The following is a 19914-nucleotide window of genomic DNA, read 5'->3' on the forward strand; positions in this document are numbered from 1 at the left end:
GGGGCCCTCAGCATACAGCCCCACTGACATTAAAACCCTTTTAATCTGTGACCCAAAGTCTGTCCACAATGAGACGTATTGTCCTCATCAGAAAGTAACTGCCTCATCACAGCATCTCCCAAAGGAAACACGTCTACATACTGCGTACTGCTCACCAGTTGTTTTAATGCCTCTGTTATTAAGTGATTGATCACATGGTTTGTGAGGGATTAAAATAGTTGTAAAAAGTTTTGTACACATACTTAGCACGTGTTTCACTGAATCTGTTGTCTGATTGCGCAGAATATTTTCTACATGCATGCCTAACTCACATTGTGGAGAGAGCGCGTGTGTTTGTGTGCGTGTGTCCGGCGTGTGCGTTTCTTTGGGGATTAGAACTGTGTGAGTGATTGGTGCTGACAGCGGTCTGTGTATTACTGGCTGGCCTGCAGATTAAGCCGCTCCTTTTTAGACTGCCTAATCTGGATTAACTGATGCAGTGTGCCTGCAATGATGCGGCCCACTACCCTCTCTCTCCCTCCCTCCCTCCCTCCCTCCTTCCCTCTCTCTCTCTCTTTCTTTCTTTCTTTCTCTCTATCTGTCACCTCACCCGGCCTCCTTCACCCCGATCCATCTTCATATTTTTCTTTCCTTTGCCTCTTTTTGCGTAGGAACATTTTGTTTATTTCCTCTATCCAACTCTCCATTCAGATTAAATGTTTGTTGCAGTGTCACTGTGTCGTCTGTGTATTTCTGTGCTAATGTGTTCTGGAGCGTGTGTGTGTGTGTGTGTGTGTGTGTGTGTGTGTGCCTGCGGATTAGAGTTTAGTCCACTTCCATAATTGCTCTTGTGCCTGCGTAGCTGGTTGTTGCCAGATGGACGGACTGGTCCCCCCAACCCCCACTGCACCACCCTACACAAAACTTCCCCTTCTGCAAGCGCACAAGCCCAGATCCTGAACGCATAAACATATAAACATCCTATACTGACACAGAACGACAACAACAACAACAAAAATGTATTTTTCTTCTTTGTATTAAAACAACAACAACTGTTGAAATGGCATCTTCTTATGGTTTCATAATCTGAGCAAATTATTAAAAAAAATGACTGATACTGATTATTAGTTTGTCACATAAAAAGACAAACATGTAGCCTAAATAAACAGTTGTTGTTTGGGAATGATATTATCCATCCTCCTGTCATTAATTCTATGTTGAATGATTAACTCTGTAATGAACAATAAAGAAACACCGCTTATGCATCTTAGACATTGTATAAATTGTGTATTTTACTGTTCTTCTGTCTCATATTTGACAAACTTAATAATTGCAGCCATGTCAATGCTTCACTTGTATATCTCAGAAAATATCACCATTGCTTAGAGGCTGACTAAAGAGGTGGAAAATTTGAAATTTTTTCTACAATATTGAGTTTACAAATAATAAATGATTTTAAAACATGTTAAAAACATGATTTTACTACATATATAATGCAAAATAATTCTGATACATGTCAATAAGAATTGATTTGCATTTCCTCTTAATATGTGACCACTCTACTGGGCTGCCTTTCCATCTTATACTTATTTTTCTAATTGCCTTAGAAAAAAAGAAAACAATTATTTATGTGGTAAAGTATGCTGATGGAATCCAAATCAAATCATATTCTGCTGCTTTTTGTAACCAGATACAGTAGACAATTTTAGTCTCTCATTCTTATAACCGGTACACGCCGATTAACACAGGTATATTTTTTCTTACATGTATCTAAAATATCCAAATCTAGTATTTCATGTCATTTAGAAAAAAAGCTAGTCGTAATAATTAAGGAAAACTGAAGATTCCTTGTTGCCCTTTGTTCCTTGGCTTAGAGTTTGTGCTGTACTTAGTAGGGATGACATCTACCTCAGTCACAGCCAAATAACCCTGTCTGCACTGTGTCTGTTTTAAGCCAACCTATTACTCATCTTGAGTGCCATTTGACGCCTTTCTCTAGCCTACCTCCCTCTCTCTGCCACTGAACATGTTTACACTCAAATGCAAAATACTTTCAAATAAAACATTCAATTTTCTCTTTCTATACAGCATATTCTAATGGAATTTTCAGATAGTTCCTTTAAAGATAATATGGATCCTTTCCACACTTTCATCAGACCTCCATCACTGGTTAAGAAACGTCCATCCTTCTGTCTTTGTGTCATTTTTATTCATCATTTATCCACAGCTTTTTCTTTCCCTCCTTTGGGTCCCATGTTTTTTTTTCTCTCCTACTCTCCTCTTATGAACTGATGAGAAATCCCTCTTTCCTATCTTTATCCAGGGTTAAGGGACTATTCACATAAAGCATAATCTATTATGATAATTCAGCAGTGTGTGTATGGGGGTGTGAGTGAGTAAAAAAAGAAAAAAAAGAAAGAAAGTGTAAAGAGTAACACCAAATTGTAGATGTTTTACAAATCATGAAACAAATATGGTATTATACTATTATGGTTTGTGTTCAGTCAAGAAATTATGATAAAGAAATTAAAGCAATTATTTAACAGAGATACACGATGATAAATATAAATAATTTCTGTTAGGTGTGTTGTTATGTACAAGGGTTAACAGAGGATTTAACAAGAAAATGTCCACAAGAAACATTTAGTTTACAAAGGATTTCGTTTAGATTTAGTTTACTTTTTTGTAATTAAACATTTAGTTTATATCCGGAAACAACAGACACATTCGATCGACGAATGAAATAATTTGTTTATTTAAATGACACTTTCTTCTAATATCTGACATTTAAATAATTAGAGTGGCAGTGGCTTTATTAAAAAAATAGAGAAAAAATGCTTAGGGCCGATAAATAGGCTATACGAAAAAAAACGTTCAGCTAATTGAAGTGGAACTAATGGTTAACAGCTTGTGCAAAATTTGTAAATTTAAAAAAATTGATAATTTTTATAGAAATAAATGAATATACCTTAATATAATTATTATTGGGTAACGGTATCAGCCCCCCGAAATAGTTTTTAGGGGGATACTGTGAGGGCCCATTTATCCAACACATCTAATTTACAGCGTGCCACAGGCATTTATTTCCGATACTTCAATTAAATTAAATCTATTCATGGCTGCCAAGGTTCCTAAAACAACCCAAACCCAGTGAATATCGCAAAAACATCACTTTTAACTTAAAGAACACACAAAACATTTTTATTGCTTATTTTAAATCTTAAACATGTTTACTTATTAAAACGAAATATTCTATATTTGAACATTTTCTTAACATTTAGAAATATTTTAAAATGCATTCTGAGACACCGTTGGCCGGACCTTGGAATTTTTAAAGACATATTTCGATCCTCACATTTCTTTTATTAGTCTATTAGTCTAAAAAAAGAAAGAAAGAAACAAAAGTTGTTTGATAATTTAAATAAAACGTTCGAAAGTCGAATTGTTATGTGCCGTGCCGAGAGAATCAGACCCAACCAGACATAATCAATTTTTTTTGCGCTTTACCTTGTGTTTTAAGCGAAATAAATAAATGTCTATTGTCATACCACGTGTTAACAAACACGTCAAATGAGAGAGGGAGAGAGAGAGAGAGAGAGAGAGAGAGAGAGAGAGAGAGAGAGAGAGAGAGAGAGAGAGAGAGATGCCCCTTGATTAGCTGCTCAGTGTCTTATTGCTCATAGTGTCCCGCTCCTGTCCGGTCCTGCCCAAGGGACACGCGCCTTAACCAACGCCAAAACTCTAACACAGAGTCTAAAACTTGTATAATAGGTTATTTGTTTTTACGTTTACCTCACGGTAAAAGAGCACGCTTAACTTTAAAATTCAGGGCGATATTGATGCTCTAAACTTGTTCGGGACCGTAAGCTTGTTCAAGACACCGAGAAGCCGCAAAGAATCCACAGGTGTTTGAAGAGCCGCGAGACTGAAGGAGCACCGCACGCGCCAGACGCGAGCGCAGACACGCGGCATCAGCAGCGGAGCGCGACCCCCGACCCGTAAAAAAAAAGCGTCACAGAGAAAAAAGAGAGTGAGAGAGAGGGGAGAGAGAGGGAAGGAGATAGAGCAATAGAGAGAGTGTGCGAGAGACGCGACCGTCCCAAGAATGATGTCCTACATAAAGCAGCCCCATTATGCTGTGAACGGGTTAACGCTGTCCGCCTCAGGAATGGACCTGCTCCACACCGCCGTCGGCTACCCAGGTCAGTTCATTCTTATTAATCATTTATCACATTTTGTGTCAGATATTTGATTCATTTTGGTGGTCGATGAACTTCGAAAAGAGAGGGGAAAAGAAAAAAAACGGAAAGTACAGCCCGGGTCTTTCCTGGTTTATTTCAGACGAGTCGCCGCTTTTTATTACAATTTAAGCTGCGTAAAGTGTTATAACCGGTTTATATCCATATTGCTCACGTAGTAACAAGCGCGCCACCCAAATACTAACAAAATTAACTTTATAAAAGTCGACGTCAGGTGTTTATTTGAAATTCATCTTGAGGGGTCTTTGTAGAGAAGAGCTTTTTGTTCGTGTGTGTGTGTTTTGTCGTAGTCGTAAATTTTATATAACCGACATTTACATTTTTTAAAATAGCAAATTACAAATTATCGTATTTTTGCTCATTTATTATGTAGTTACTTTATAGCCAATTATGAACGGTTTAAATCCAGCTTTAAAATTGACGCGTTTGGTTCCCTGTTGCTGCAAATAGTTGAATGATCGTAATTGTATTGAATGGAGAATGAAAATAAAGCTGTATGGGTTCAGAATGTAAATATTATTAAAGCACTAATTACGAATGTGATATGCTAGAAAGAATTTTATAGACTTGTCCTTAGTGATGAACCATAGTCTTTATCTATGCATCTATCTATCACTGTACAAGGGACAGTCCAAGTCCCTCCCTCTTTCTCTCAGCAGCATCAGCCATAACTGCTATAAGCTCTTACATGTAAAGACAAAAGGTTTTCTCTTTTCCTGCAATTTAACCGTTCATTCCTTTTTTCTTACTGTGTAATGTCTATGTTTTTATAAACAGCCACTCCAAGGAAGCAGCGACGGGAGCGCACTACCTTTACACGGACCCAGCTGGACATTTTAGAAGCCCTGTTCACCAAAACACGCTACCCAGACATATTCATGAGAGAAGAAGTGGCTCTGAAAATCAACCTTCCCGAGTCCAGAGTTCAGGTGAGACTATACATCTCAAACTGAGAGGAACCTCTCTAAAACCACTCAGACTGCCTGACACCTTTCTGAACACACATGGCCTAATGATCGATGTAGTAGATAATTCTCTTCAAGAAGTAAAATAAAATACATTTATCCCAGCATTTAACACTCACTTGCTACAATAAGTCTGCAGCTACATATGTACCGCGTGTGCACTGGAAGTTGAATCTATTCTAAGTTGAGTCTCAAGTGTTGAAAATAACTGTTTGTGAGGTCCATTAATGGGATTTGGGCACTATATAAAAGAAGCGAGTCCAGGTTGATCTTTAGCGGAATTAGCCAAACGTTTATTTCTCCTATTCTTATTCCCCTCAGGTTTGGTTCAAGAACCGTCGCGCTAAATGCCGCCAACAGCAGCAGCAGACCAGCGGTCAGCCCAAGCCCCGTCCCCCTTAAAAGAAGTCCTCTCCACCCCCTGAGCTGACCTCTGACCCTGGTGCCAGCTCCTCTGTGGTGGCTGCCCCCGCCCCAGCCGTGCCCCCTAGTGCCAGCGCAGGCACAGCACCAGTTTCTGTGTGGAGTCCCACCTCTCTATCCCCCCTTCCTGACCCATTGTGTGGCTCCGGCACACCCTGCGTGCAGCGCCCTGCTCCCTATCCTATGAGCTACGGTCAGCCCTCCACCTATAGCCAGGGCTACAGCTCCTCTCCTTACTTCAGTGGATTGGATTGCAGCCCGTACCTTTCTCCCATGACCAGTCAGCTGTCCGCAAGTGGGGGCGCTCTCTCTCCCCTCACCGTGCCCTCCATGGGCGGCTCGCTCAGCCAGTCACCTTCTCTCTCCTCCCAAGGATACAGCACCTCCTCGCTGGGTTTCAGTTCCGTGGACTGCCTGGACTACAAGGACCAGCAGGCTTGGAAGCTCAACTTCAGCACAGTTGACTGCCTCGACCATAAATTCCAGGTGCTGTAGAAGAGAAAGTGGGCGAGTGAAGAAAAAGAACAGGAGGGAAGGAGAAGGAGGAGAAGACGGATGAAGAGTAAACGAAACAAAACTGTTGCTTGAAATGCCGGAGACATTTAGATGATGAACAGGACTGAATCAGCAGGATTCAAGTGATCTCAGAGGTGAAAAGGGGTGCCCATTTTGGAACAGGTGAAGACTGTTCCTCTGTAATCCAGACCTGCTCTGTGATTGGCGGAGAGTGAAGGGACTCCTCAAGTCTACTGATCAGTCATCATTATTAACCATTTACCTCACACACACACACACACACACACACACACACACACACATCACAACACTTTGAAGGAAATATCACTAAAACACAAGCACACACATATCACACAAAAACAAGCACATATGATAAATGGAGGGAAGCTGCTCAGTTTCTTTGCATATATAATTAGCTCTTTATGGGACAAAGTTCTTTCTACTTTTTTCATAAGTTTGGTTTGGTTTGTCTGTACTGGGAGGCATTAGAAGTTCTTGTGTTGTGCTTTTAGCTCGCTGTTATTTATGTATTGTTAAATTATGTTAACTTATAACAAATAATGTTGTTTTCTGTTAGTTTGAGTTAATCGTTACTAATTAAACTTCATTTAATGGCATTGCATGCATGCTGTTGATATATATTTTTTATTTGGGTGACCTTGTGTTGAAAAAAATTTGTGTTTACAATTGTTGTTATATTGCTTTGAACGAGTACATTCAGATGGGAGCTACATTAAAGGTTTTAATTCTCTCTCTTAGTTTAACTACACTATTAAATGTGGCTTTGTTTCACAAGTTTTGTCTAACAAGAGTTGTCCAACTCTGTTTCTCATTGATTACGCAAGATGAAGTACTACTGTAATTAATAATAAAAAAAAATAGTTAAATCTGAACTTGAGTTTAGTTAAATTAAGCTGTGTGTCTCTCACAGTGGACGAGCAAACGTGGTTACAAATTACTTTACCAAATGTAATATAATATATATATATATATATATATATATATATATATATATATATATATATATAATATATATAATCTAATTGAATCTAATTGACTAATAAATAAGTAGTAAAAATGAAAACACGTACATCTAATTGGGACTTTTTAGGTATCAACAAGGTAATGGTAATTCAACCTGTAATGAGCTTGAAAACTAAATTGAAAGCAGCTGAAAAGTTCAGTACTTTGGGTCTAGAAATACGAAGTGCAAGATGCACATTCTTCAGCATCTTCTCCTTAAGTCACCGTGGCACCCTGGGGGTTGGATACACAGGTGGCCCACACAGAGGAGGCATCTGGGGGTCCAGAAGGTTGTTGCGATGGTGTTGTCTGGTAATCGTGTTGCAGTGATGGTGTGGTATGGCTGGCTCCGCCCCTGTAGCCGGGTGTGTGGGGTTATTTTAGCCAATGACCCAGAGAGCACCTCAATCTCCTTACTGTCGACAGAACACTACCCTAAAGCAATTAAACAGGATTACTGAAGCTCCCTCTCTCTCTTTCCCTCCTCCACACCTCTCCGTGCATCTCCTCCTGTTGATTCCTGTTCCGACTATTCTATGACCATTCCATCATTCTTTCCTCATCTGTATCGGCATATTGGTCCCACACTCATTATTAGAGTTACAGTCATTTGCCTAATGTTTTAGACACTAACATACTTAAAAAAATTACTAATGTCTTGGTAATAGCTAACACAAAACAATATCAAAATAAATGCTATTTTAAACCCGTATAGCACAAACACACTAGTTAGTTAGGCCTTATTGTATTTTAACATTTTATCAGACTCAAAAAACTAAACAAAACAGCAACTGGACATTTTCTGGTTGCCAAACCTTTGTGGAACGTACCTATAGTTAATATGATGAACTACATTTCTGTGAACTTCTAACATCCACAAAAATACTTAAACTGCTTAAAATTAAAATTGACTAAAATGGCTACATATGTGAGATACAATGATGGTCCTATAAACATAAAGAAATAAGCATAAATAATACAGTGGCCCGACAGACGACTTCACAAGTGTCACTGCATCAGATACAAAATACCAAACCAAAAGTGGTTTACTCAAAAATAAATGATTCTAAACCTTTTTTCTGTCTATTCACATCCTTTTTTTCTTTATGTACTTCTCTCATGATTATACCTGTATGAAGGCACTGAAAGATGTGGAGTTCAGTAACTCTAAACATACTCACAGGCCTTTCTCTCTCTCCTCTGTGCCATCTTTCATGCCCTCTCTCACTTGTTCTCTCTCCATCCACCCCTCCACCCGTCCTGAGTGCTTCATAATCCCACTCTGACCTGAATAAAACCACATGTACTGTTTCCAGGACGAAGTGTGTGTGTGTGTGTGTGTGTGCGCGCGCGAGCAAAATAATTATGTATAGGTCACAAGTGAACATATTTTTTAGAATCTGAAAAATGAATCATGTGACATTGTTTTACTTTATATGAACATTTATCTGTGCTTATAACGTTACAAAAAAAAAAAACAATAAGTAAAAAATACATAGTAGCTGTTCGGTCCATTTCCTTCACTTTCTTGCCCCTTTAAATTTATTTGTGTGTCTGTCTCTCTCTCTCTGTCTGTCTGTCTATCTATCTATCTATCTATCTATCTATCTATCTATCTATCTATCTATCTATCTATCTATCTATCTATCTATCTATCTATCTATCTATCTATCTATCTGTCTATCTTAGTCTGTGTAGTCTTCCTCGGTCAACTCTCTTTTCCTCTCACCCTCCCCCTGTTTCTCCAGATATTAATCTCTCTCTCTCTCTGTGACAGATTGTCTGTAGTTCATGCAAGAAGACAAAAGGAGAAGCTGCTGAGCCTTCAAATCTAACAAATCACACACACAACACACACACACACACACACACAACCCAGCATGTAGATACAGATGATACTTAACCTTAATGCACTCATAGTGCATAACACATAGAACTGAAACTATGCAACTGTGTATATACTCTTAACACAGGTTTAAATGACTGTTGTGTTGATGTAGTTAGAGGTTAAATTACAAGTGCTTCCTTCTATAAACAAATGACAATGAGTAACTAGTCAAAACGGAAGTAAAAACAGAGAACACAAACACATAAGTTGTCAAACAGTAGTGCTACATGAATGAAGTTTTTCGACTCCCATCTTTTCTAAATATGCTCCGATGCTGGAAGGAAACAGCTCCCTCCTCTGGTCGCTCTAACAGTGAGTGACAGCATCGCAGAAAACAGAGGAGGGACGCCAGTATCGTAAAAGCCTAGGATTTATAGCAGCAAACACATTCTTATTTATGGATCACTATCACTGACGTTTGTTTTCTGCGTTTTAGTTACTGTGAAAGTCAAATGTGTTTATTTATGAGTGAACATGTGCGAGTTGCTCTTTCTGAAAACGAATTTGCTTTCTAAATTTTGATTGATGTTAATCATATTTATAGCTTTAAATGTTTGTTTTTTGTTTTATATTTCTGCATCCTCATGAAGATATGCAACCTCCCACCACGCCCTTGCTATTTTATGAGACTTGGATAAAATGCAGTCATACTTACATAAAACTTTTTTGTCTGAACGGATTTGTTTTATTCAAGGCCACTACTACTTGCAAACTTACAATTGCTGTGAAGTTAAAATGCTTCCTTCTATCCTAGTTTTATGTACAAACAACTAAAACTAAGCTGACTTAAAAGTATAAACACTCTGATGCTTTAAAAACACTGTTTCGCCAAGAGGAACTCACAAACAAATTCCAAAGTACAATTAATAACTAGGGTCAGTTCCTTATCAATAATGCATTAGCATATTCAGATTTTCCAAAATAATAAAATAAATAAATAAAACTGGTCTTGAATGTACATATCGGATTGATATATATATTACAAATATAGGAATAGTATACATATAATACATTTGCATGTATTTCTTTAACTGTCAGGATTATAACTACTTATTTCAACATTTAAAAGATACTCTAGATCATATGACTAAACCATGATGAATTTGAGAGCGTTTATAAATAACACTGAGTCCATTTGTGTAACATCTATTTATTACCACCAGAATATGAGAAATTTGGAAAATACAAAGATCAGCTTATTTAAATTTCCGAATAAGAAAAATAAAAGAAGCACAAACATGAGGTTACATTGTGTATCACGAATAGAGGGAAGGAGCAAAGTTCTACCCAAACGAAGTGAAAGACTCAGTACTAGAGTATTAAACGTAAAAGAATATTTTTTGCTACACTCTGTGACTCTAATGCCGATCTTTAATTTGACAAAACTGGAATTGGAAGAGTGGAAACGAGAGACAGAAAAAGAGAGAGATGAAGAAAGGAAGGGAGAGCAGGATGTTAGTCGAACAGTGAGGTTGAATGAGAGGCTGGTTTAGAGCGCCCCCCTGTGGCTGCCTGAAGTTATAACAGGAGGAGCAGGATCGGCTTTCACTACAATATGAAAAAGGAAAAATAAAACGAATTCAAAAAATCTCTGCGGATTAATCCTTTTTTTCCCTAAAGAACAATTCATGTATGCATTGTAAAAAAAAAAAAAAAAAGAAAAAGAAAAAAAAAGACACCATATCGACAGTAATAGCAATCATCAATATTACAAGTAACAACTTTTTAACCAATAGATGCTGGTTTGCAGTTGAATACGATTCTGCTTTGCTGATCACATCACCCACAGACACTCACACAGAGAAGAAGTCCGACCCCACACCAACCTCCACTTTGAAGGGCCAAGTAAGGATTCAAGCGGGACATGTAAGAACTGGACAGATTGAGGGGGACAGGAAGGTGAGGGCAAATGAGGTGAGATTAAAAACATATGCGAGTTTGAGGACTGGTGAGGACAGGTTTCAATAAGGTGGACTGAGGCAGTTTTAGTAGCACCCTGCTGTGGAAGTTTCCGCTCCCCTTAAGCAGACTGACCCCAGACACCACCCTGTTTTCTCTCTGGACAGCAGAGTAAGTGTGAGCGCAGGGTGAGACTTCTTCTCTTCACATGCGTGTTAAATGTGTGGCCCTAAAGCGGGCAGGGGTGAACCTCGTTTACGCTCCAAAAGTGAATGTATGAGTATATGTGTGTGTGTGTGTGTATGCGTGTCTGTGTGTTTGTGTGCATGAATGTGTGTGCGCGTGTGTGATCAACAGCACCTGTTACATGCACATATAGGTACCCTACGCGTCATTTAGACAGCACTAGCAGACTGAGACACAGTTACTCCCCATCACTGATACTCTAAACTCTACCAAGAAAAGCAGGAGGAGAACAAGTGGAGAGACAGAAAGAAATAAAGAGGGCAATAGAAAGAAGGGGTGAGTTTAAGCGCGCTCTCCGCGGATGCGGCGTGCCAGCTGGATGTCTTTGGGCATGATGGTGACACGCTTGGCATGGATGGCACACAGGTTAGTGTCTTCAAACAGACCAACCAGGTATGCCTCACTGGCCTCCTGCAGGAATACAAGCAAACATCAGTCAGTTATGTAGGCAAAAAAAAATACATATAAAATAATTTTATTTCCACTAATGCAAATGTTGTTTTTGGTTTCAGTGTTAGCGAGCTGCAACAACCCCGATACGTACCTGCAGTGCACCAATGGCGGCGCTCTGGAAACGCAGATCAGTTTTGAAGTCCTGGGCAATCTCTCGAACCAGGCGCTGGAATGGCAGCTTACGGATCAGCAGCTCAGTGGACTTCTGATACCGACGAATCTCACGCAAAGCCACAGTACCGGGCCTGCAGACAATAAAAGATGCTTAATGCCGGGGTCCTCGCAACTTTTTCTCTGTTGTGTACAATTACTAGGCTATAGAACATCACCTGTAGCGGTGAGGTTTCTTGACTCCTCCAGTTGAGGGAGCGCTCTTGCGGGCAGCTTTGGTAGCCAGCTGCTTACGAGGAGCTTTTCCTCCGGTGGACTTACGAGCAGTCTGCTTAGTACGGGCCATTGTTAATCAATATCACCTGAGAGAAAAGAGAACATCTTTTACAACACAGTCAAATCACGGTGAGATCGTGACGTACAAAGCAGGGATATAAAACAACTCTAGGAAGAGCATGTTTAATAGTGCTTTCTCCTAGCTGTGTAATGTGAAGCCAGGAGTCTTGTGAAGTGACAGACTAAGATATAAAAGAGAGTAAATCTCTACTATAAATAGTGTGTCTTGTTTTACACTTGTTTTGGTATTTGACTCCCTGCCCCATATGCTATTTCAGGTCACTTCCTCCAGCACGTCACATTAAACCAAACGAATAAAAGTAACCACTCGGCGTGGACTAAGATAGCCTTTCAACCAATCACAGACGGCTGAAAAACAACAATAAAGCGGTAGCCAGTAGAGTTTGAAGAGCGGAATAAACTAGCCACTCACAGGCCGTTCTGCCAGTTGTGGGGGCAGATCAGCCTGTCTAAACCCCGCCCTAAACCGCAAGATTATGGCTGCAATTTGAACGGCAACTGAAGAGAGTCCGTGCATTGAGGCACAGGGGAGGACGTAAACTTTGAAATAAAATTCAAAATCTAACGCATACAACGCAAAACCCATTACACTATACGGTAGCAGGCATCCTTGGGCAACTAAATAATCGCTTAGAAGGAAAATCCGCCGCGAATTTACGCCGTTTGACCGAAGTAAATAGAGACATGCGAAAGTGGGACGGATTTCAGTGTGTCCTCCGACACGAAAAGGAGAGCCTATTTCTCTCGCGTCTCGCCATCGGCTTTCTCATTTTCAGGCGATGGGATTTTGACGTTTTAACACTTAAAATAAACATTATTCTGCAGGAAAGTTTCACAAAGCTGTTGAAAAGTATTTCAGAGAGGAGACAGTGATGCATTGGGGCACTTACCTCAGGTGAACGTGTTTTAATTCGCGCGGTGAAATATGTGCTCGGCTTGTCTGGCAGTGTCAGTATTTACTATCTCACACACAATGGGAGCGGGGCGGCCAGAGCCAAAATGGCCGCGATGTCAATCATTTTCTCCCAGAATGCACCTCAATAAAACTGTAAACACAAAATTGTCGATTTTTTTACAGTAACAGTTTTTCGTTATGAATTCGCATTTCCACTGCGAATTTCCTTGGCTTCAAGCCAAGTGTAATAAAACTGTTTAACATTAAGCATCAGAAGTACCGTGATTCACATGGGGTTTTACTGCAATTCCTTTGTTTTTCTGTTTGTTTCATGGAGGTCATCAGGTTTAGAGGAGACAAGCTAATGGGTTCATCCACTGCTGGTTATATAATAATAATAATAATAATGTCTTATTATTACAGATCTTAAAACAATTTCTGTTCATATGTCAACTTCTACAAAAATGCTTTAATTTAACAATGAACCCCTCAGTTTAAGGTATTTTAATTTCCTACACTATTATTTAATACAGATGCAGAATTGTTTTGTGGCCCTAATGTATCCTTCAGATATCATCCGATTTTCATGTTTCTAAGTGTCTGCAATAGATGATTCAAGATCAGTCATATAGTATTTTACTTATTTCAGGCTGACATTCAAAACCACCCTCCAGCCATGTGGGAACTCTATCTTAACCAAAGACTGCCTTCCTCTCCCTCACGCTTGCTATCTTTAAGGCTTCAGTGACATTTCAGGAAGGATGTGCCATTTTCTATGTACCACAAAACATAGTTTATTTTTATATGCCTCATAGTAGTTGCATATACGTAGAAGTACTCAGTACGCGGTTCTGCATTTAGGCTACAAAATCTTGTCAGGACTGTGATATGATGTAGTGTGTTGAGTGATTGTCTCAAGAGTCCTAAAAAGCTTTTAGTTAAGGATCAGGGAGTCTCAGAGCCTAAAAGTGCTTCGAAGTCTTTGATGTGACACACTTTCTAATTCATGTATAAACTTGGTAATGCACCAGATACAATTTAAAGATTAGCAATCACTGATCAGTAGCAAAGTGCTTTTATTTTTTACATTTTCTTTTTTTTAAGCACACATATATGCTGGATGTTACTATATATAATATACACCCAATGGCCTTAAGTGGTGGCCCACAAGAAATATCTCAGAAATGTAGGTGATCTGAAAATATGCATAAGGTGTTTCACAGAGATACACTGTACATTCTAGAATCGTACATAAACACTATTAAAAATATGTGAATATGTCCACCTCTTATTATTGTGAGACTAATTACAACATGAGATGCCCTATATGAAGCTTCATGCATAAGAGAAATACAGATGGTAATACTGATAATTCAGCAGTTTTATTGGAGCATTTTTCATTTCGGTTGCTTTTATGCTTCTCATGGGAGTGCAAGGCTTATTCAATGCTGTTTCTTGGTACCCGTTGCAATGCCTTTTCCAAACAACAGAGAGCACTGTGCTCTTGATAAAAATCAAGCAGAACATCTGATTAAGTAAAGAGGTGGTGGAGAAACTCTAATGGATCCGTTCATTAAAAATGCTGTGCTGTTGTATGAGCCAGCTACATCACTGTTTAATTTCTAAGATGTCTCTGAAAAGCAGCCTTCTCTGTGTTGCGGATGGACATAATTCTCATATTAGCATGTATTGTATTTTGCTCTCATTTCCTAAACAGATGTTTACGAGTTTTTAGCTCACATCATTTATATGTGACCTTAAATGCTGATGTGTAATTTAGTTATAATTTATATACATAAATACATTCAAAGGCTTAAAAAAACACATAGCCTACATAACTGTAAGAGAAATGTATATTTGTGACACAAATATGATGTTTACAATTTGCCTATACACCATTACAAAATAAAGCAGAGAACCAACCAGCCTAATCCTTCACCCACACTCATCGCCTGTGTGCTCTGAAAGGTCAGCCAGGTATCACAGCAAGGTGAGACTCAGTGTGAAAACAGTTACTGCCCATATGTCCTCATCTTCACACATAACACTTTTTCCATCCCCACAGTTCTGGACCAGGTTTTGTCCAAATATTCCTGTGTGGCTTTTATGAGCATTTAGTATGCTGTTGAGGCGTATCCCAACCCAGTCGCATTCTAAATTTACAGCGTCTCTGGAAAAGCTTGTTTGGAAACACAATAATGTTGAGTTGCTAACAAAAAAGGAATGATGAAAAGGTTTAACAATGACCGTATTTATGATGGTCAGCACTGTATGGTATATGGCAGCTGCTCTACGCTGAACAAAAACGTAATCGCTGCCATACAGCCAAAACAATTCCCCATGCCTGGCAGCTATTTATTAACATAACTTCCATTCAACACAAAATTTAGATTGCATTTAAATGTGGAATTTGCTATAAACTGCACTAATTGCAATTTAGAAACTAAAGAGCAGTCCATTGTTTAAGTATGCATAAATACCTTTCGGTTGAAATGATGACACAATTAGACAGCATTTAGGGAGGTGGTAGAATAATGACATAGACCAGGAACACTAAGACAGAGGTTCTGAAGAGATCTGAGAGAAGAGAAGAGATCTAGCTCTTTGTGCCCTTGAGCCAAACACTTTGCTCTATTCCAGTACGGGGACTGTCCCTGCAATTAGTGCACTGTAAGTAGCTTTGGATTAAAAGCATCTGCTAAATGGCAAAGATAAGTAAGAAAACCCCCAGCAGCATTCATGTTGGTTTCTATCTTGCCTGCCAGCATTCATATTTTAAAAACACAAAGCTTTGTTCTTGCAGTCTCAGAGCTAAACCCTGGGGTTGCAGAGGCTCGGTTGTGGATTGTGTCCTTAGTTTGTAGACAGAGCCTGGTATTCTCAAATTACTACTGCCTATGTAGACAAATTAGTTTTTTTATGATGGCTAATCTATGGTGTGTACAAAGCCCAAAACCTTTGACCTGTGTGTGCTTCCAAGTTTCCATGGCAGCGCTAAACATTTTCTATTGGATTTAATGAACCTTTATACCTTGATTTGAAAAAAGTTCAATAAACTTTAACTGAGATAAAATTGTAAATATTTTTTTACTAACTGATGTGATGAAATGAACAGGAATAAAATTTCAATAATGCTAATATTCTATAGTTACACACACATGCAATGCAATAGAAACAATTAGAGTCATCAAATTTCTTCATGCTTAATTAACTTTGTTAATAGAATTTAGCGTTCTAGCCTGACAGAATACTTAAAATCCTCATGTGACATTTTGTAAAATGATTCAGGGCATTTTTAAATGCAAATGATATACTGAATACTATAAAATCACATGATGTTCTTCCCCTTTTAGTCTTCTGCACACGGGTCCACTTCCTTCCAACCCCGTTTCAGCTAATGGCCTGATTTGGTACCCCAGCAGAGTAAACCGGCTCTATATTTAACTTTACATTACTCTAACCTCTGTAGCAGGCTATAGGTGAATCTAATGTGCAGTTACCACTAAAGTAAACACATAGATTAGCACATGCTAACTCAGCATTAAACCTAGTTGATCCTCCTTTTAGATTGTATTCTCACCCTTAGAAAATTCCCAATAAGTCATTTAATAGCTATAGGAGAACAAATGCAATCCAAAACACGTGTCCGTCTCAGTGCCTCGAGAAATGCCTGTGTTGTATATTTCAAATACATGAACTTAATTAAACCAATATGCAGTCTTTGGTCTCACTATTCTACATATGCTCCAAAAATGCAAAATAACAAAACTAAATAATCTGCACATCAGAGTCATTTTAAGTAAATGTGTGTGTATATGTACCAGTGTTAACAATAAAGGTACTGTTGTTTTCAGAGGGCTCTGATTGCGGCAACATCTGGAACATTCCCAGCATAGATAAATGAGTGGCCTCTATGTACTGTAACAATGTATTCAATGCGACTTAAAAATGAGCAGGATGCAGTGATTTTCAGTGTCAAATTTGGATGATATTTCAAAATGGAGACATGATAAGATTTTCACAACAATCATACACGCAGTTATTCAAAAGACTGGGGTCTGTATCTCTATAGATAGAACAATAGATAGATAGATAGATAGATAGATAGATAGATAGATAGATAGATAGATAGATAGACCATTTTGACTCCACATTGAATACTCCTGTGTGCGCAAGAGAAAAAGAGAAATAGCTGTTCTAGGTCACAGATGACACACCTGTGCCTCTTGCCCTCAAGCTTCACAGCCACCCAAAACCTAACAGCCCATAATTTCTAAAACTGTGCATTCCCTGAAACAGCAGTCCTGACAGTCTGACCATGAAGAAAACCCTCCCTCCTCCACCTCCTCAACGTTAACATCTTGAGTGTTCATGCGTGTGTGCATTATGAGAGTAAAAACACCTGACATAGCCAAAGTCAGCGTGTCCTTACCCATAATGCCCCCCGATAATGACATAGCTGCTCTGTGATTAACTATTTCATTTCAGAGTCACTCAGGCAGTGAGAGTGCGAGAAAGGTTAATGACTGCTTGTCTATGTGGATAGTGAACTCCTCTCCTCTCTCTGTGCAGTACAAGACTAATGTAATTATATATAATGTTACCATGACACTGGCACACACACACACACACACACACACACACACACACACGTATGCCATGTCATCACACAGCAGCTACAGAGAGCAGCACAAATACACATTCATGTAAATTACAGTTCAAGTAGGTGCTCTATCAAAATGATTGGACATCAAGCCTTTAAATGGTGTTTGAATTAATTTCTTTCTTTTTTCATGTCTGCACAGCCCTATAGGGCCTTACATGGTGGAGGTGAAACGAGGGAATGGACAAGAGGAGGAAAGGGGGGGGAATCAACCCAAAATATTAATCAAATAAATGCAGCGCTCAGAGTCATGTGGCCACAGTGATGGACAGTGAGAAAAATGAGGAAAAAGAGAGAGATGGGGGATATAGGAAAATTAACTGAAGTGCATTTCCCTTTAAATAACATAACTATGACTTAACGCTGTACAAAAGTGATTATTACTTGCAGTTTTAATTTTCATAAAATTATTTCACAAATGTTACAAAATATTTTACAATACAAAGCCATTTCTTATTTAGCTAAATATCATTCCACACCTTTATTACTTCCTTTCCTTGTTGGAGAATAAAAAATATATTTTATATTTGTGTTTTTACAATGATAGCTATGACACCAAAACTTCTAAATATCTTATTTTATGTTTACAGAAAACAAACGGTCACACAGTTTTGAAACAACATAAGGCATGTTTTTTTTGTCAGATATTTCCTAATATTCCAATTGCTCTCCCTAGCAATGTTTTATATATATATATATATATATATATATATATATATATATATATATATATATATATATATATATATATATATATAAATATACATATAAACTGTTCTTCTGTGTAGCAGAAAAAGTCACCACTTTTACATTTCCTGTATTACATCAGATGTTTTGCTTCATACAGTGTAAATGTAATAATTTTTCCTCCCTATTTTTAAATAGTGAAAATCACCTTAGAGGACCTTTTGTTAAAATTGTTTTAATATTATTGCAGTGTCCATCTTGTTGGTTATCCAGTTGTTTTGTACATATGCGATACACATCTTGATACATAGCCAATGATTTGATACATTAAAGATACTTATAAAGCAGCTACTAAGGTGGTGTGATATGATTCACCCATTACACACTGCGATTTGATTCAAAACAATGGATTCAATGCTATAAGATGCAATAGAAAAAATATTAAGCTATGCAGTTCAATTTGGTTTTATTTCATTATATATATATATATATATATATATATATATATATATATATATATATATATATATATATATATATATTTTTTTTTTTTTATTTATTTATTTTTTTAAATTGCATGGTTTTCCGTCTCCCAAAATCTCTCTTATAAAATCCAAAGTCTTTCCAAACTTTGCATTATCTAGAAGAATATCTAGAAGAATCTATATTCTATGTAACTGTTAGGACACACCTCTCTCTCCATAGTTTTGTGATATGTCATATTTATGTAGCAGCAGTGATGACAGAATGTGCTTGAGAAACAGTTTAGAGAAGAGAAATCAATCTATATAAAATATTGGTCACACATTTTTGTGCGATTTGTAAATAATAAAGCACATATTTAAAGTTCTGGCCTGAAACTCTAGACTGCAGCTTATTGGTTCCTTTTGCATCAGCAGCCAATGAGCTCGATGGTAAAATGTATTAAAAAGTAAAATGTAATACTTGGCTAGTGCTTGCAGTGAGCTTAAGAAACCTTCCACCTTCCCCAGCTCCACCTGTATAGATCTGCTATGGGGCGATTTATGCATGCTATATGGGGCATATTAATATATGTTACATGTGCAGCAGTAATATTTCTTATGTGCTCAAAGCAGCAAACCTGTACTTCCTCTGCCGCAACAACAGCGTAGCAGATCTCTTCCGGCAAGACGAAACACCATTTCCATGTACATATTGCCATGTACATTACTTTAAGATGACATAACAGGTAAAGATTCTAAAATATTTTTAACTCAAACCTTTTCTGCAGTAATGGCTGTACATTAAAACACATTTTCTAGCGTATATATCCACACACTGAGCGCATACTTAGAATTTAATAGAGATGATGGGGAGAAAAAGGATGCAGAACAGGAGAGAATAGGTGTGATAGCAAAATTACTAAAGTGAGAGGAAGCAAGAAATGGTTTAGGCAGTACAGAATTACCCTTCCCCAAGAACACTATTGACTCTACAGTAAAAAGAAAAATATGAAAGTGAGGATGTGTCATTGTTAATGTGTGTGTGGTGAGGGACAGAGGGATAAGTGCACAAGGTTAGAACCTGTT

General features: G+C 38.1%; 2 protein-coding genes across 2 annotated transcripts; one reads left to right on the forward strand and one right to left on the reverse strand.

Moving 5' to 3' along the window:
* Positions 1 to 4084: 4084 nt before the first annotated feature.
* crx (cone-rod homeobox) lies at positions 4085 to 6278 on the forward strand. The gene is given in 3 exon segments (XM_043240425.1): positions 4085 to 4181; positions 5016 to 5167; positions 5525 to 6278. Coding segments are annotated over 3 exon segments (846 nt in total). The 3' UTR covers positions 6122 to 6278.
* A 3909-nt stretch (positions 6279 to 10187) lies between these two features.
* h3f3c (H3 histone, family 3C) lies at positions 10188 to 13158 on the reverse strand. Its single transcript, XM_043240104.1, has 4 exons — positions 13010 to 13158; positions 11981 to 12124; positions 11743 to 11896; positions 10188 to 11609 (listed from the first exon to the last, which is right to left on the reverse strand). Exons 2-4 carry the CDS (start codon positions 12106 to 12108, stop codon positions 11481 to 11483), a joined length of 411 nt encoding a protein of 136 aa, XP_043096039.1. The 5' UTR covers positions 12109 to 12124; positions 13010 to 13158; the 3' UTR covers positions 10188 to 11480.
* Between the last annotated feature and the right edge of the window lie 6756 nt (positions 13159 to 19914).

This window comes from Puntigrus tetrazona, chromosome 5 (genome assembly GCF_018831695.1).
Source record: "Puntigrus tetrazona isolate hp1 chromosome 5, ASM1883169v1, whole genome shotgun sequence".
NCBI classification, from domain to species: domain Eukaryota; kingdom Metazoa; phylum Chordata; class Actinopteri; order Cypriniformes; family Cyprinidae; genus Puntigrus; species Puntigrus tetrazona.

Excerpts from the sequence above, each read along its gene's own strand:
- h3f3c (XM_043240104.1), bottom strand. The coding sequence starts at position 12,108 with ATGGCCCGTACTAAGCAGACTGCTCGTAAGTCCACCGGAGGAAAAGCT. Across the intron at positions 11,897-11,980 it reads AAGAAACCTCACCGCTACAG|GCCCGGTACTGTGGCTTTGC; the intron begins GTGATGTTCTAT and ends TATTGTCTGCAG. Across the intron at positions 11,610-11,742 it reads CCGCCATTGGTGCACTGCAG|GAGGCCAGTGAGGCATACCT; the intron begins GTACGTATCGGG and ends GTATTCCTGCAG.